The sequence below is a fragment of the Bos javanicus genome, chromosome 26 (assembly GCF_032452875.1).
Source record: "Bos javanicus breed banteng chromosome 26, ARS-OSU_banteng_1.0, whole genome shotgun sequence".
In the NCBI taxonomy this organism is placed as follows: domain Eukaryota; kingdom Metazoa; phylum Chordata; class Mammalia; order Artiodactyla; family Bovidae; genus Bos; species Bos javanicus.
In genome coordinates this window covers 5,118,057-5,135,785 of record NC_083893.1, presented here as the reverse complement: position 1 = coordinate 5,135,785, position 17,729 = coordinate 5,118,057, and the positions used below count along the sequence as shown (strand labels likewise).

The following is a 17,729-nucleotide window of genomic DNA, read 5'->3' as shown; positions in this document are numbered from 1 at the left end:
GTTGTTAGTATCTGTAAGCTCAACAGTTTTTTTTGTTTAGAGCTTTTATAAAAGATATATAATTTAAAAACAAAGACATGTTAATGTCACCACTTTTTATATTCCTAATATTAAACATAAAGGAGAAACATTAATTAAACATCACTTAAGTGATTGTAAAACTACTTTGAGGAGCCCTTTGTGTTCTGAGAAGCTGCCTTGGGGAAAAGAGGAAGAGAAAGGTAGCAGGCACGACTTTCAGGTCTAGTTTCAAGAAAACAATTCTTCTTTTTTTGTATTATATATCCTGTATCTTAGAAAGAACTTAGCCTAGAGAACAAAATAGAAGCCCCATTGTCTAAAGCATAAAACACACACACACACACACACAAAACAAAAAACGCTTTTTTTTGAAAATTAGAGTCTTTGTCCTCTTTTCTACCTCAGGTTTCACTGGTGAAGAAGGGGTAGCGGTGGTATTAATTTGCAAGTTCCATAAAACATATGTATTTCATTGGTAATAACATGTGAAGTGATTTATTTAGAATGCTTAGGAGTCAACTAACATAACAGAGATTTAATAAAAATGACTTATTATACCTATGAAGACATTTTAAAACTTTTACCAGCAAAACCCATCCAAAACTAGCCTATAAATGTAGCAAAAGTATATCGTAAAATGTAATTTGGGATAGTTATTAATAATAGTACAATTACTAACATGGTTCTAGGAATTGAGCAATAGAAGAATATAATAAATATCAGCTTAAATAAATATTAATTTTACTACTTATAGTGAAGTTACATTTCAAGTCGATATTTACATACTGGATCATCTGGATTATATTGAATAACATATTCTATCTGTCCATTTGGGCCATCATCTATGTCTGTAGCTCCATTGTCTCCTGAAAATCCTGTGAAGATTGTGGTGCCAACTGGAGTGAGCTGGAAAGAATACAAAAGACAAACTGTCAATTCTCATTTGATCAACAGCACACCAGAAATGTTCCAGCACAAAAAACACAGTCATTAATCACACAAAGGAAAAAAGTAGGCAGCAGCCCACAAACACAGACTCGAAGTATTTCAAAAGAACCCTTGGAAAACTTACGCAGGAGTCCCTAAAAGTCTGGAAGTTTCCAACATTAGTCCTTGCTTTGCATAAAGAAACAGAAGCCCCTGATTCAGTGTAAAGCACATTTGGACCAGTTTATAACATTAGCATCTTAAACTTGTGGAGAAAATGCATCTGTTGTTCCTATTTAAAAACACTTTGGTGCATCAGATTATCTATAAGCTAGGATTTATATTGTATGAAGGAATTATCAAGAATCACCGTATTTTAAAATTAGAAAAGAAATCAGAGAGATCAATTAAATCCAGGTTGGTAATTACATGCAGGTTGCAAATTTGAGGAAGAAAGTTGGAAACTATGGATTCCTTGTCTATCAAAAGAGAGAGAAAGCTGGGATTTTCTTTAGTGATTGTAGTACTGGTTGAGTATAAAGCCATTGTCTGATAGAATTGGAGGGATAGTAATATCTTTTCATTTTGAATTAAACCAACAATAAAACACTATGTGTCATATAAGACCATGATTTCACAGTTGGCCTGAATATCTAGCTTTATCTCTTATTAATCTCCATCAGAGAATCACCGTTGTTTTCTCTTACTTGTAAGTCTTTTCACAATGTATTCCTACATCCAGAGTCTCCAGTTCTCAAGTTTTAGATGGAATCCTTCTCATTAGTTATTTTCCAGGTTAATTAGGTATCATCTTCTTCTAAACCATTCCTGACATAGCATTTCCCTACTCCGTGTCAGTACATGGCACCTTTTTCATTACTCTTACACTTTACACTTTACTTTCTTAATTATTGCACTGTCACAATGAATAAATGAACTTAGTCAATAAACACAGGACCTGTGCCTCTATAGAAAATAGATTTTTACATTTTGTTCTGAGATATGTTTTGTTAGCTTTTAAATAGGATTCTTTCATGGAGAAATGGCTTCATAGAGGGAGAGAAAAGAAGAATCATCTCATTTACTTCCATTTTCAGGGATTACAAACCTAGATATCTCGGGATCCATCAGGCAATGTAAAGGAGTGAAGCACATCTCATGGGAATGTGGCGACTAAAGAACACATCCTTCTCTAAAAGGATATCGGCTACTCGGCCTCAGGAAATTCTCATAATGGAATATGGAGCCAATGCTATTCGGTTGGTCAAAAAGTTCATTCAGATTTTTCCAATGATGTTGTGGATGTTGTGGAAAAGATGTTGTAGAAAAACCCTAATGAACTTTTTGGCCAACCCAATAGTACATCTTTTAATATTCTGATTTTATAAGAAATCTCTTGGTTCTAAAGTTGACAATAGCTTTTAAAGAATTATATTATGAATTTAATGCCCCCCACACCCCCATTACATCCAGTGGCACAGCAACCACAGTAGTTTTGATCTCTGATTTAGAAAAAGGATACAATTGCAATTAAAAGTGATTTTAAAACTATGCTTTGGGGAACCCGTGGTTTGGGGAACTGTAAGTACAAAGTAGTGTATTTATAAAGTCAGTCCTCCTGGCAAGTAGCTTTTAAAGGTAAACTTTTACTTTCTGCAGCTCAAAGAGAACTGAATATAAAGTGAGAGGAGATGGTTTAAACAGCACATATATGAACATGGACACACCACTGGAAATAGTTAACTAAAAGGCTTCCAAGCCAACATTTTAATATTTTTAATGTAGTCCCTTGTCCCCAAATATGTCACTGTTTTGTAAAAATTCACCTACTCTAATGTATTTGTGCCTTGATTTCTCTTACAAAAATTCACTCACTCTTGATATATTTAATTATGAAAATTTAAAATTGAATGGCAAAATTTTGCTTCTTGATATTTAATAAAACAATATTTAAAGATCTTTGTTGCCAAAGTAGATAACTGTGCCACAGAGTTGAATTAAAAAGTTATCCCCCCCCAAAAAAAAAAAACACACACACATAAAAGGATAAAGCCAGAAAACTTGAACAGTAGGTGTCTGAAATTTTTGGAAGTAGGCTGAGGTTCCCTGGAGGCTCAGATGATAAAGCGTCTGCCCGCAATGCAGGAGACCCGGGTTCGATCCCTGGGTTGGGAAGATCCCCTGGAGAAGGAAATGGCAACCCACTCCACTACTCTTGCCTAGAAAATTCCATGGATGGAGGACCCTGGTGGGCTACAGTCTATGGGGTCACGAAGAGTTGGACAAGACTGAGCAACTTCACGAGACTTCTGACCCAACTTTGAAGAGGTGATATTTAGTTGTTGACAGCAAACGACAAGTAGTATGTCAAATTATTAGCTCAACATTTGCATAGACTAGTGAGTTTTACTTCCTTCCATAGTTGCATATTTAGACCAAACATATTAGCATAGATCGTTCATTTTCACTACTGGAGTAAGTAAATATCCACACACAGACATACACATGTAAAATGTAATGTTAAAATGTATCAGTAATTGAACTACACACATTTATTCATGATCTACCACTCAGATATAAGCGAGGGTTTGGAATGTTTAAAGCTAATATAAGAGAAACAGCTAGGAAAAAAAGAGGATAAACATTTTGTTTCAATATGGAAAGTCTGGCAAAAGGCAAAGGGCTCCAATGAAATGGCCTATACTAGATGCAAACAAGCAAAAGAGAGTTAAAACGTGCAATATCCTTTTAAATAAATAAATATATATATATGGAAAATGAATAAGTATATTATAGAATACATTAATATATATACCCAACAAAAATATGTACATATCTACGTACACACGCATATTAACATTGTATAAATACACACATAATTCTAAATATTATGTGGGGAGTGAAAATCTTCACATGATAGGTTGTTTGTTAAAATGTGTTTTCCTATACATCATTAAACAGAATTTTCAGGGCATATGCTGTACAGATGGTCGTATTCCATGTCCTTTAACATTTCAACAAGTCTCAGAAATATAAATTTGGTTTTCTGAAGGGCATTCTATGTGTGGGCTGATTATCACCTTGGGCAGCTGCCTGAGTGTGTTACTTGTTTATTTAGTTCGTGTTTTTTTTTCCATAAATGATTTTATACAACTCTTAGGAAAATACAGAAAATGCACAAATGCACATGTAATAATTAAAGAAAATAAAGCAAGAAAATTCAATATTTCATGAAGATGTGTAACAGAAACTTGAATGTAAAATGGGAGTAGCTAACTGTTCAATTATCTTGTGAGCCATTGCTGCTTGAGCCAACCTAAAAATCAGGAACAATGCTTCAAAAGGAAAAATTCCCTTACTAATCTTTCTTGCAATATTCTTCACTGAAGCACTGTATCCACGTTTTATATAAATATAGTTGATTTTCATCACCCATGGTAGTTCTATACTATAAAGTCACCATGAACACTGAATTAACAAATACTGAACCATTGCTCCTGGGAGGAATACAGGGTTATTACATTGCTGAGGGGAATACAGGATTAAGTTTTGCAAGCCTCTGGTTACAACATTTTTCATCAACAAATCAATACATAACCTTGTTTTATGTGTGTTTCTATTTAAAAACACTTTATTTAATATGTTTGGTCTATTCTAGAGTAGATGCTCTGTATTGCACTTTCCATTTTATTCAGTTCCAGAATTTGGTTCTTACGATTTCTATCTGTTAAATGTCTCATTTTATTCATATCTTGTTTTTCTTATTTCACTGAATTGTGTTTCTGTGTTTTCTTGTAGTTCATTTAGTTTTTTCAGAACTGTTATTTTGAATTCTTTATCAGGTAAATTACCAAATTCCATGCTTTGGTGTTTGCTTACTGTAGGATAATTGTTCTTTTGGTGATGACACGTTCTTTGATTCTTCACGTTCCTTGGAGTTTTGCATTGGCTGCTTTTGCATTTAATGTAGCAGGGCATGCATGTGTGCTAAATCACTTCAGTCATGTCCCTGATTCTTTGTAACCCTATGGACTGTAGCCCTCCAGGCTCCACTGTCCATAGGATTCCCCAGGTGAAAATACTGGAGTGGGTTGCCATGCCCTACTCCAGGGGATCTTCCCAACGCAGGGATTGAACCCACGTCACTTGTACGAATATACTTGCTCCACACTTGTTGCTCTCTGGTAGTTTAGTCACTAAGTCGTGTCCAACTCTTGGGACCCCATGGACTGGAGCCTGCCAGGCTCTTTTGTCTAGGAGGTTCTCCAGGCAAGAATACTGGAGTGGGTTGCCATTTCTTTCTCCAGGGAATCTTCCCAACCCAGGAATCAAACCCTGGCCTCCTGCAATGCAGGCAGATTCTTTACTGACTGAGCTATGACGGAAGCCCCTGGTGTGGCTGAATTCTTAAGGCTGTCTTTTTTTTTTTTTCCTGGTTTTAAGAACACACTGGGTTGGCTGCTGGAAACTTTTCTTTTGTTTTCCAAAAGGTGGCACTGTAGTTAAATTTGTGGTTTCTCCTTTGCCCACAGTCCCTGGTCTGATTTTCTGAACACATTCACTATTTATCCAAGTTCATTCTCCAGCATCAGAGATGCTGGAGAATATCCACAGAGTAGGGAATTTACAGGTTTAGCATTTGGAGTGTTGGGGATGACCACAGGCCAAATGAAGAGATCCTTGTTTGAGGTTATCCAAGTAGCCTGTGGGCTGACTTCTTACTGAAGTTCTGAGCAAAGTTAGGAGGAACCTCATTCTTTTAATACCTTTTGATATTCTTATCTGTATCCTTCCCAATCTCCTCCCTCCCCAGAGTCAGGGAGGTCCTGCCTCAATAATTAGGCTGACACTGTGTCTGACCCAGCTAGGGTTGTCAGGCAGTCACAAATTGCTCTCCCTCCCTTTCTTGTACAAGGAGAGGTTCCACTAGGCTAGTATAGCCTCACACTGTGTTACCTTAGAGGGAGGGGTAACACTGGAAAGGGACTTCTCCCTTTCTAATTCAATCATACATATTAGTTTTTGCTCCAAGAGAGGGCTGGAATGTCTCCTTGGGAGAGCTACTGCTGCTGCTAAGTCACTTCAGTCATGTCCGACTCTGTGCGACCCCATAGACGGCAGCCCACCAGGCTCCCCGTCCCTGGGATTCTCCAGGCAAGAACACTGGAGTGGCTTGCCATTTCCTTCTCCAATGCATGAAAGTGAAAGTGAAAGGGAAGTTGCTCAGTCGTGTCCGACTCTTAGCGACCCCATGGACTGCAGCCCTCCAGGCTCCTCCGTCCATGGGACTCTCCAAGCAAGAGCACTGGAGTGGGCTGGACTTTCACAAAATCTCTCTCATCCATGGGTATCTGCTTAAATCAGCATTACCCAGGTTTTCCCCAGGCTATGGCCCTGAAAAGTTAGGGTCAGTTCCTTGCTCATCAGGTCCAATGAGTTCAGCTAACTTGAATTCCACACCAAGGTCTGTATACCTATTACCTAATGCACAGGCCTCTACTTCCATGTCTCTTTGCATACGGTGTTGGATCCCACAACTAATATAGAGGTATTTTTGTTCATAATTGGCTGCTAGTTTTTATTTGTTCAAAGTGAGGACTTAAAGAAGGGACATCTTACGACATCATAATTTGTTGATATCACTATAGGCCAAATTTATACTAGTGAAGAAATAACTTGCTCATTTTGAAGTACATATTGAGAAGGATGAATCTTGTAAAGCACTTCACAAATCATAATATTGTGCTAAATGTACGTAATTAGTGATAGAATAATGCCACTGGCGCCAGGGTCCTTGTAATGATAGGTAACAATAATCTCCTGATATTTTTGCTGTTGTTATAGTCGCCAAGTTGTATCTGACTCTTTTGCGATACCCATAGACTGTAAACTGCCAAGCTCCTCTGTCCATAGACTTCTCCAGGTGAGAATACTGGACTGGGTTGCCATTTCCTTCACCAGGGGATCTTCCCAACCCCGGGATTGAACCTGTGTCTGCTGAACTGGCAGGTGGATTCTTTACCACTGAGCCACCAGGGAAGACCCCTGACATTAATACCTACTGAATATTTCTTGAAGTCTCATGTAATATAATTACATGAAAATAGATAATTTGGTAGAAATAAAATGCTAAAATAAACAATTTCTGAATACTGAATAAACATTTTTATACATATTTTAAAACAATACTTTATGATAGACTTTAAAGTCTTTAACGATTAAAGAGACAATGTATAAGGATACAGAAGAATATAGCATTTTTATAATAAGCACAACTAAAATAATACCACTTGAACTGGGAAATAATTCATACAAGTGATGATATTATCAAGTTGGAAACATTCTCAAAAAAGTCATCCCAAAGGAATGATTTAAAATGCAATTGATGAGATATTACTTTCTTATACACTTCATCAGGAATCCAAGTGTTTAGTTTCCCCCACGCTCTTAAAAAAAGGATGAAATATCAGAAGGGTCATGTGTATTAGATTAGCTGAACTAGAATTCTCTAGACAATGATTTACATATAATAATGATTTAATGACAGAACACTAACAATGCTAGTAGGTGCTATATTTCTACTCAAATACATTATGAAAACAGGAACATTTTTAGTGGAGTAAGATTATGCATTAGTCTACATTGGACTAACACACATTTATTTTTTAGTGACAAATATAGTAATTTGATTTACTGTGTACTAGACATCCAGTTCAGTTCAGTTCAGTCAGTCGTGTCCAACTCTTTGCAGTCCCATGGACTGTAGCACGCCAGGCCTCCCTGTCCACCACCAACTCATGGAGTTTACTCAAACTCATGTCCATTGAGTCGGTGATGCCATCCAACCATCTCATCCTCTGTCGTCCTCTTCTCTTCCTGCCTTCAATCTTTCCCAGCATCAGGGTCTTTTCACATGAGTCAGCTCTTCACATCCGGTGTCCACAGTGTTGGCGTTTCAGCTTCAGCATCAGTCCTTCCAATGAATATTCAGGACTGATTTCCTTTAGGATGGACTGCTTGGATCTCCTTGCAATGCAAGGGACTCTGAAGAGTCTTCCCCAACGTCATAGTTCAAAGGCATCGATTCTTTGGTGCTCAGCTTTCTTTATAGTCCAACTCTCACATCCATACATGACTACTGAAAAAACCATAGCTTTGACTAGTCAGATCTTTGTTGGCAAAGTAATGTCTCTGCTTTTTAATACACTATCTAGGTTGGTCATAGCTTTTCTTCCAAGAAGGAAACATCTTTTAATTTCATGGCTGCAGTCACCATCTGCAGTGATTTTGGAGCCCCAAAAAATAAAGTCTGACACCGTTTCCATTGTTTCCCCGTCTATTTGCCATAAAGTGATGGGACCAGATGCTATGAGCTTAGCTTTCTGTGTGTTGAGTTTTAAGCCAACATTTTCACTCTCCTCTTTCACTTTCATCAAGAGGCTCTTTAGTTCTTCTTTGCTTTCTGCCATAAGGGTGGTGTCACCTGCTTATCTAGATTATTGGTATTTCTCCCAGCAATCTTGATTCCAACTTGTGCTTCATCCAGTCCAGAATTTCTCATGATGTACTGTGCATATAAGTTAAATAAGCAGGGTGACAATATACAGCCTTGAGGTACTCCTTTCCTGATTTGGAACCAATCTGTTGTTTCATGTCCAGTTCTAACTGTTGCTTCCTGGCCTGCATACAGATTTCTTAGGAGGCAGGTCACATTGTCTGGTATTCTCATCTCTTTAAGAATTTTCCACAATTTGTTGTGAACTAGATTTCACACCAGACAGGGAGGCCTGGCATGCTGTGATTCATGGGGTCACAAAGAGTCGGACACGACTGAGCGACTGATCTGATCTGATCTGATCTGAGACTTCACACCAAATTTCTCTTAAGAACAAATGCCCACAGAAAGTGACATCCTGTACAAATTATCACTATCAGTGGAGCCTCCACCTCCATATTTAATTAAAAATAAGATATCAATTCCATGACTTTCTCTTATATTTTTGTAGCATAAAATTAGCAGTCACACAGAGGTTGCAGTCATATGTCAACTTGACTGAGCCATGAAGTACCCAGATATTTGGTTAAACATTATTCTAGTTGAGTCTGTGAGGGTGTTTCTGAATTAGATTAACATTTGAATTGGTAGACCTAATAAAACAGATTGTTCCATCCCCTAAATGTGGGTGAAAGTGAAGGTCACTCAGTCCTGTCTGACACTTTGCAACCTCATGGACTATACAGTTCATGGAATTCTCTAGGTTAGAATACTGGAGTTGGTATCCTTTCACTTCTCCAGGGGATCTTCCCAACCCAAGTATCGAACCCAGGTCTCCTGCATTGCAGGCAGATTCTTTACCACCTGAGCCACCAGTGAGCTCCCTAAACATGGGCAGGCCTCATCTAATCTATTGAAGACCTGAATAGGACAAAAAGCTCAGTGAGGAAGAATTCCTCCCTGTGCCTGACTGTCTTCAAGTTAGGTCATCTGTCTTCTCTTTCCTCCAGACTTGGATTCAAATTGGAATTTACACAGTCAATTTTCTTCGTTCTCAGATTTTGGTCTTTGACTAGAATTACATCAGCGGGGTTTCTAGCTTGACAACTCAAATCCTAGAGCGTCTTAGCCTCCATAATCTTGTGAGCCAATTCCTTGTAATAAATCTCTCTTGCTCAGTCTATTTACCTATCTATCATGTATCCCTCAGTTCTGTTTGACTAATATGTCCCTGACACAGTTTCTCAGTAGTGAAAAAGTAAAGCTGAGTATTTGATTTTGCAGACATAAAAATTGGTCTCACATGTTCTAACTCACAAGGTCTGTATGGCTACTATGTGGAACTCTATGGAACAATTGCTGATTTAACTGCAACAGGGGCCATGCAACCTTTGGTATTTTGATTATACTCCATGATCCTTTGAGGGTTTTCCCAGCTGGTGCAGTAGCAAATAATCTGCCTGCCAATGCAGGAGATACAAGAGACTTGGCTTCAATCCTTGGGTCAGGAAGATCCTCTGGAGGAGGAAATAGCAACCCACTCCATTATTCTTGCCTGAAAAACACCATGGATAGAGAAATCTGGTGGGCTACAGTTCATGGGGTCGCAAAGAGTCGGACATGACTGAGCAACTGAGCACACACACACATGATCCTTTGAAGACTGTCTACAGTGCTTCCATAGTCATCTATGTAAAATATTGTAAACTTCTAATATTGTAGTTCTAGAAAACAGACCCAGTTTAAAATGATTAATTACTGTCTTCTTCCCTCTTTACTTATTTTCAGGGTCTTTTCGATTGCACTGTATAGTCCAAAGATCATTTGCCATAAAAATAATTTTTCCAACCTGCAAGTCATTCATGCTTTGGCTATAATTCAGTCTTTAACCTCCTCCTCTGATAAAGTAATTTTATAAATCTCTCTTGCAAATCATCCCTACCTTACATATATGCCTCAGAAATAATGATGTTTAAAAACCAATGCACTCTCCACAAATGGAATGGAGTTATACATTTGTAAGGAGGTGGACATTAGTGAGACCTTCAGCTTTTTCTCACTATGATAACATTACATTATCTCCAAGTCTGTGATTATTTATTGAGGCTTATTATGTGCCAAAACACTGTTTCCATGACCATTACATTGGTTTTATATTAACTCACTGATGTAACATTTGTTTTGCTAAAACATTTATTCAAATTAAATGTTTATTTGAGGTTTATCTTAAAACTTTTAGGAATGTTATCAAATGATACACATTCTTGAATTCACATTCAGCAGATGTTATCTCACTGTGATTTATTGAAATCAAAAAGAAAAATATAAAAGAGGAATTCCATATGTTCTTCAAGTTCCCTTTAACATAACATAGCTTTTGCACCTGTGCATAAAATCTTTACTCCGTTCTTTATCATGAGCTAGATAGTTAATATTGAAAATAATTTCCTCTTGATATATTATTAAAAGCAAATTCATGTAGAAGAGTATTTTCAAAACAAGAGAAAGGATTATTATTATAGAAAGTAAGGAGTAGCCTAGTAATTTTTGCTAAAAACTGAAGAGCAATCTCATTGAAACTGAATTAAGCTTAAACGAATATATATATGTGCATATGTATTGACAGATATATATAGAGAGACTATATATATACACATATATACATATGTATATATGAAAGAGCTTATTGAAAGTTGTTTAATAGTAGCATACTTGAATATTTTAAAACAGGTGGAAGATTGATTTCCATTTATATGCTTAAATAAGAAAATGTATTTTTATGTGCTTCTTTTCTTTCCCTTAATATCATCTTTTTTTCTCTCTTACCTATCTCTTGTTTCCCAAAATATACTTAATTCCTTGGAGGAGGAAAATAGACAAGAAAAAGGCACGAGGGCTTAGTCTTATTTCATTTTTCAGGAGCTTTTTTGTGTTGTAGATTAAATGTTAGTACTCTCTATTCAAAGAAACTCTGTGAAAGGAAATGGCTGTATAAGTAGTGATTTTTATTCCTTGAGTAAATACATCAAGTTTTCAATACCATGGATCATAGTCTTTTTCTTTCTTTCTTTTTTAAAATAATTCATTTATTTGGCTATGCTTGGTCTTAGTTATGGCACTTAGGATCTTCAATCTTTGTTAACACTTAGTTGCAACATGTGGTATCTAATTCCCTGTCCAAGGATTGAACCCGAGTGCCCTGCATTGGGACCACAAACTCTTAATCACCGGGGAAGTCCCACCATAGACCATATTTCTTAAAAAAAAAAAAAAAAAAGACTTTTACCTGTATAAAAAAAATCACATTATACTGAAAATTTTTAAAAAATTAAAAATAAATGACCAAACCAAACAAAAACAAACACATAGATATAATAGAGTCATGATAAATAAAGGAAAAAGGGGATAGAGAGAGAAAAATTAGTAAAGGAGATCAATGGTATGGTGATGGATGGAAACTAAACTTTAGATGGTGAGCACCCTGTAGTAATTACAAAAATCAAAATATCATACACATGTAATATATAATGTTATAAACAAACAAAAAAAAAGATTGTAAACTACTAATATACTCAACTCCTTGAGGGCAAGGACAATGTCTTCATAGAATATGAATTTAATAAATGTTTATAATTAATACATTATCTGGATAATTGATGGAACTGGAATGGTGACTATGGATTAGAAGTAGTAATGTATCAGTGTTCATTTTCTGATTTTTGATGGCTGTATTGTTATGTGGAGAATATTCTTATCTTTCAGAAATATACATTAAAGTATTGATATCTGGGAATAAGAAGGATTCTTTTCAGTAACACCACAAATGGTTTAGAGAAAAAGCTTGTATAATTTTTATATTTCTGTGTTTGAAATTATTTATGTGTCAAAATAAACCTTCCCTGGTTAAAAAAAATACATAAGAAACTGTAAAGAATACATATAAAATGTGCAGAAAATATTCTTAACTATATATGGAATCTCTCTTGTTATGCTTCATCGTGGAGACCATCTGTGCCTTTAGATCTACCAAAATGATTCTGAGAAAAACAGATGTTCAAAAATGCATATATTAAATGGAAAGAGATGATATAGTCACAGTGAAATGTGAAAGAATAGCGCAGAGCTAAAAATTTAATCAGGAAAGCAAAAACTAAAATTGGATGGATTCAGATATTTCACCATTGTGAGAAAAAATTCTCAACGTGTTGTCATTCAGTCATGTTCGACTCTTTTAGGACTCCATGGACTGTAGCTCGTCAGGCTCCTGTGTCCATGGAATTTCCCAGGCAAGAATGTCTCATTAATTACTACTTGTTTACTAATTTATTTTACATTTTATTTTTTAAGATCTCCTTCATTTTAAAAAGTTATAGAATTATAACTATTTCTAAAAAAGCATATATTCAGGGCAGAGTTGACCTGCATGAAAAGATGCCCAGAACCTGTCCTATGTATTTTAAAAGCATTATCTCTTATAATCCTCAACACAACTTTGTAACATTATTATTTTGTCCTATATTTACTTTATAGTTAATAATTGGCTAAGAGAGCTTCTATCTCCTATCGTATTTCTAATAGCTGGTATATAAAGACTAAAACACAGATTTCTTAGCTGCAAAGAGTTAATTCTCAAGCCTTGTGAAATAGATTGTTTCAGAAATTTCATAATTTGCTATTAAGAAACTTTTGAGAAAAAAAGGAAGTGAAAGAGGAAAGTAAAAGTCATTCAGTCATGTCTGTCCCTTTACGACCCCATGGTCTATACAGTATTTTCCAGGCCAGAGTACTGGAGTGGGTAGCCTTTCCCTTCTCCAGGGGATCTTCTCAACCCAGGGATCCAACCCAGGTCTCTCACATTGCAGGTGGGTTCTTTACCAGCTAAGCCACAAGGGAAGCCCAAGAATACTGGGGTGGGTAGTCTATCCCTTCTCCAGTGGATTTTCTGGACCCAGGAATCGAACCAGGGTATCCTGCATTGCAGGTGGATTCTTTACCAAATGAGCTATGAGGGAAGCCCAATGAAAGAGGAAGTAAATATAATTTGGCACATTACAGAGCCAAGATATACATTAAACTGAAATGATACAATTTGGATGATGCATTCCATCAAATATAGTTTATGTTTAGCCCAAAGGAAAAATAATTTTGAGATATTTTACATAAAGACAAAAAAATCAATTTAGTTCATGCCTGCATTTTAGAAAATTTGTTCTCAGCAAGCAAGCAAAGTATTTAATAAATTCCTAAATTCCCCATGCTAACATTTTCATTAGCAATCAAATGTGTATTACTCATGCATTGGAGAAGGAAATGGCAACCCACTCCAGTGTTCTTGCCTGGAGAATCCCAGGGACAGGGGAGCCTGGTGGGCTGCTGTCTATGGGGTCTCACAGAGTCGGACACGACTGAAGCGACTTAGTAGCAGCAGCAGCAGTGTGTTCTGTAATGTCTTAAAAAAGCACGTCAGTACATGCTCAAGGGGCAAAGAGAAGAAGGAAGAAACTATATCCAATCATTGAAATTTGTATTTTCATCAATTTTTTTTTTTAACAAATCAGTGTTTTATAAATCACTAATAAAAATGCTGAGTCCAAGTTTCATAAGGAATAGGATATTCATGGGGTCGGGAAGAGTCGTACACGACTGAGCAGCTTCACTTTAACTTTTCACTTTCATGCATTGGAGAAGGAAATGGCAACCCACTCCAGTGTTCTTGCCTGGAGAATCCCAGGAATGGGGGAGCCAGGTGGGCTGCCATCTATGGGGTCGCACAGAGTTGGAAACGACTGAAGCGACTTAGCAGCAGCAGGAGCTGCAGCAGCAGCAGCATCAGGATATTTAAAAGTTTTAAGCTTTTAATTACTTGTTAACTATTAAGTACAAAAAAAGAATAAATATAGAAGAAAAACCTTCTTACCAAAGTGATAAAAGCTACCATTACCAGTAATGGGATACATTGATATTAAGTCTCTTTTGTTATGTGCTCTGAATATCACTTTTGTGGTTTTCCTGAACAATATCTATGATCATGAGGAAATACCAGCTAATTCTAAATTTAAAAATTTTCTATAAACTGTCACACTGCTGGAAATTATTAAGGTCATTAAAGTTAAGGAAATATCAAGGAACTAAGATTGAGACTACAAAGACACAGCAAGTAAATGTAATGTGTGATCTTAGGTTGAATCTTTGGACTATAAAGGAATTTAGTGGGAGAAAAAACAGCAAAATTTATGGTCTGAAGATTATAGATTAATACTGCATGAATGTAATTTCCTGATTTTGATGGTTATATTATATAGAAGAATGTCTTTGTTTTTCAGAAATGCACAGTAAAATGTTATGCGCTTAAGAGGTTTTATATGTACAACTTGCTCTTCATTGATATAGAAAAGAAATCTATATGTGATATATTATATGTATAACTATATGGTACATATACACATAAGCAATATACTGTATGCCGTTTATATTTATGTGTATATACATCTATGTGTGTATGCATGTATATGCACATCTCTATTTATTTATTTATCTATTAGAAAGAGAGATTGTCTGGCCAGGACTCTTCAAGACTGTCAAGGTATTAAAAACAAAGACAGTAAAAAACAGACATAGTGTAGATGAAACTAAAGATTCATGATGATTGAAAGTAATATGGTATCATAGATGGGGTCCTTGGACAAGAAAAAACACATTAGGTAAAATTACGGAAACCTAGATAAAATAATGGCACCCACTCCAGTACTCTTGCCTGGAAAATCCCATGGACGGAGGAGCCTGGTGGGCTGCAGTCCACGGGGTCGCTAGGAGTAGGACACGACTGAGCGACTTCACTTTGACTTTTCACTTTCATGCATTGGAGGAGGAAATGGCAACCCACTCCAGTGTTCTTGCCTTTAGAATCCCAGGGACGGGGAGCCTGGTAGGCTGCCGTCTGTGGGGTCGCACAGAGTCGGACACGACCGAAGCGACTTACCAGCAGCAGCAGCAGATAAAATATGGATTTGAATTAACAGTAATGTTTCACTGTTGGTTCATGAGTTGTTAAAATATGTACCATACCAATGAAACACATTAAGAATAGAGGAAAATGGATGTGGGTTTATATGGAACTTCACTATTTCTATTAAAATGTTACTTAGGTCTAAATATTTTTATGTTGTTTACATAAATGATAGGAAATATGAACATAAACAAACCATTTCCATAATCATTTTCATTATAACTAAGTCCAAGACTTAAACATATCATTTATTATAAAAATATTTTAAAGATAAAACTTTATATTACATTTAGTTCTTATAAACATTTAACATACATTTGAACCAACTGTTAACCAAAATATAAGATAGAAAAAGAGTGAGAAAAAGATAGAAAAAGAGAGAGAAAGAACAAAAGAGAGAGAGAGGTTCCCACTCTTTTCTACGATTTAATTTGGTTGAAGTTCAGCTTTTAGTTCCTGCTAATGGGTTTGATCACTAAAATGTTTTTAACCATACACAAAAACCTTAAGGGAAAAAATCATTTCAGAGTCTATTTTCAAAAAAAATTAGTGAGTTCATTAACCTAATGGGTATTGTTGAAAGGCAAAATCATGCTGTGTTAGCAAGAGATACAACAGCATTTAAAGTAAAATTTCTACCAGCTACCATGAAATACTCTTCACATGATGTCTACTAATCTAGAAGTAGCTGGCATGTGCTCATCACTACATTAGTTTTTATAATTCATCATGAATGTATAAGTGTTCTATAAAAGCTATATATATATTCCTCTTTTGACAGTTCAAATCTGATACCACATTGCCATCCTATAATCCATTTTATATTCTATAGTTGCTGCTGCTAAGTCACTTCAGTCGTGTCCGACTCTGTGCGGCCCCAGGGACAGCAGCCCACGAGGCTCCCCCGTCCCTGGGATTCTCCAGGCAAGAACACTGGAGTGGGTTGCCATTTCCTTCTCCAATGCATGAAAGTGAAAAGTGAAAGTGAAGTCACTCAGTCGTGTCCAACTCTTAGCAACCCCATGGACTGCAGCCTACCAGGCTCCTGCATCCATGGGATTTTCCAGGCAAGAGTACTGAAGTGGGGTGTCATTGCCTTCTCCATATTCTATAGTTACTATGTCACAAGTAAGATACTTTACAGTGCCCATCATGGTGCATTAAGGGGGTTTTCAACATTATTAATATCACAAAGTTTGGAGAAAATATAAGAGAAAATCTTTGGTGATGTGAAGCTGAAAAAATATACCTTAAGGAAAGTGCCCATCAGTGAACAGAATGAAGTTTAGAACTATATTTGTTAGTCTCAGTGTTTCATGGGATTCAGCCCTATTCATAATTTTTTATTTTTCTGCTATACTGTTTTTCCTTAGTTTAAAAAATATTGAGTACTAGCAATATAGTTAGAATGAATATGAGATGTATAATTATTATCCCAAACAGATCGCAAAAACAAAAATAAAATTTTACAAAATATTCCGACTAAAAAACATTGCATAATGAAAATATTCAAGTGTATTTTACCTTGAGAATTAAATTGTGGGAAGCATGAACGGACAAAAGCAGAGACTGCTGGATGTAATTAGAAAGTTCAGTGCCGTTGCCATTCTTACCGTTCAGTGAGGGCCTAGAACATACCTAGAACCATTGGTTTCACTTTACATCTCTGTATCCTTTCATCTTCAATAAGTGAATCAATAAATGAAATTAATACTATGTTTTTCCATTGAGGAAACTAAGTGTATTAGAAATGAATCAATTTTCTGTGATTGTGCAGAGAGGAAGTGGTCACACTATATCACAACCTAGGTTATAGTGAATCCAAAGGCTTTGTGCCTTTCTCTTAGAACTCTACCTAGGACTTCCCTGATGGCCCAGTATTTAATAATCTGCCTGACAGTGTGGGGGGCACAGGTTCAATCCGCATCTGGGAAGATTCCACATACTGCAAGTCAACTAGCCCCTGTGTTACAACTATGAACCTGCGTGCCCTGGAATCCATGCTCTGAGAGAAGAGAAGCAACTTCAATGAGAAGTCTACACACCACGGCTAGAGAATAGCCCTAGCTTGTGGCAACTAGACAAAGCCTGTGCACAGCGGTGATGATACAGTGCAGCCAAAAATAAAAATAAATAATAAATTAGTAATAATGCTATTCAGATTAATGCTTGTATATATCCCTTATCCTTTATGTCTCTGAGCATTATCTTTCTTTTGCCTGATGCATTTGTACAATATAGTGATCAAACACTAAGTTTTGGAATGAAGCTGCCTCTGTT

At 36.4% G+C, this 17,729-nt stretch overlaps 1 protein-coding gene across 1 annotated transcript in view; it reads right to left on the bottom strand.

Annotated features, from left to right (window-relative positions):
* Window positions 1-17,729, bottom strand: part of PCDH15 (protocadherin related 15) — a 1,038,229-nt gene that overhangs the window by 504,033 nt on the left and 516,467 nt on the right. Inside the window, exon 6 of the mRNA XM_061402659.1 lies at window positions 808-927. Coding sequence (XP_061258643.1) covers window positions 808-927 — 120 coding nt within the window. The remainder of the gene's footprint in view (window positions 1-807; window positions 928-17,729) is intronic.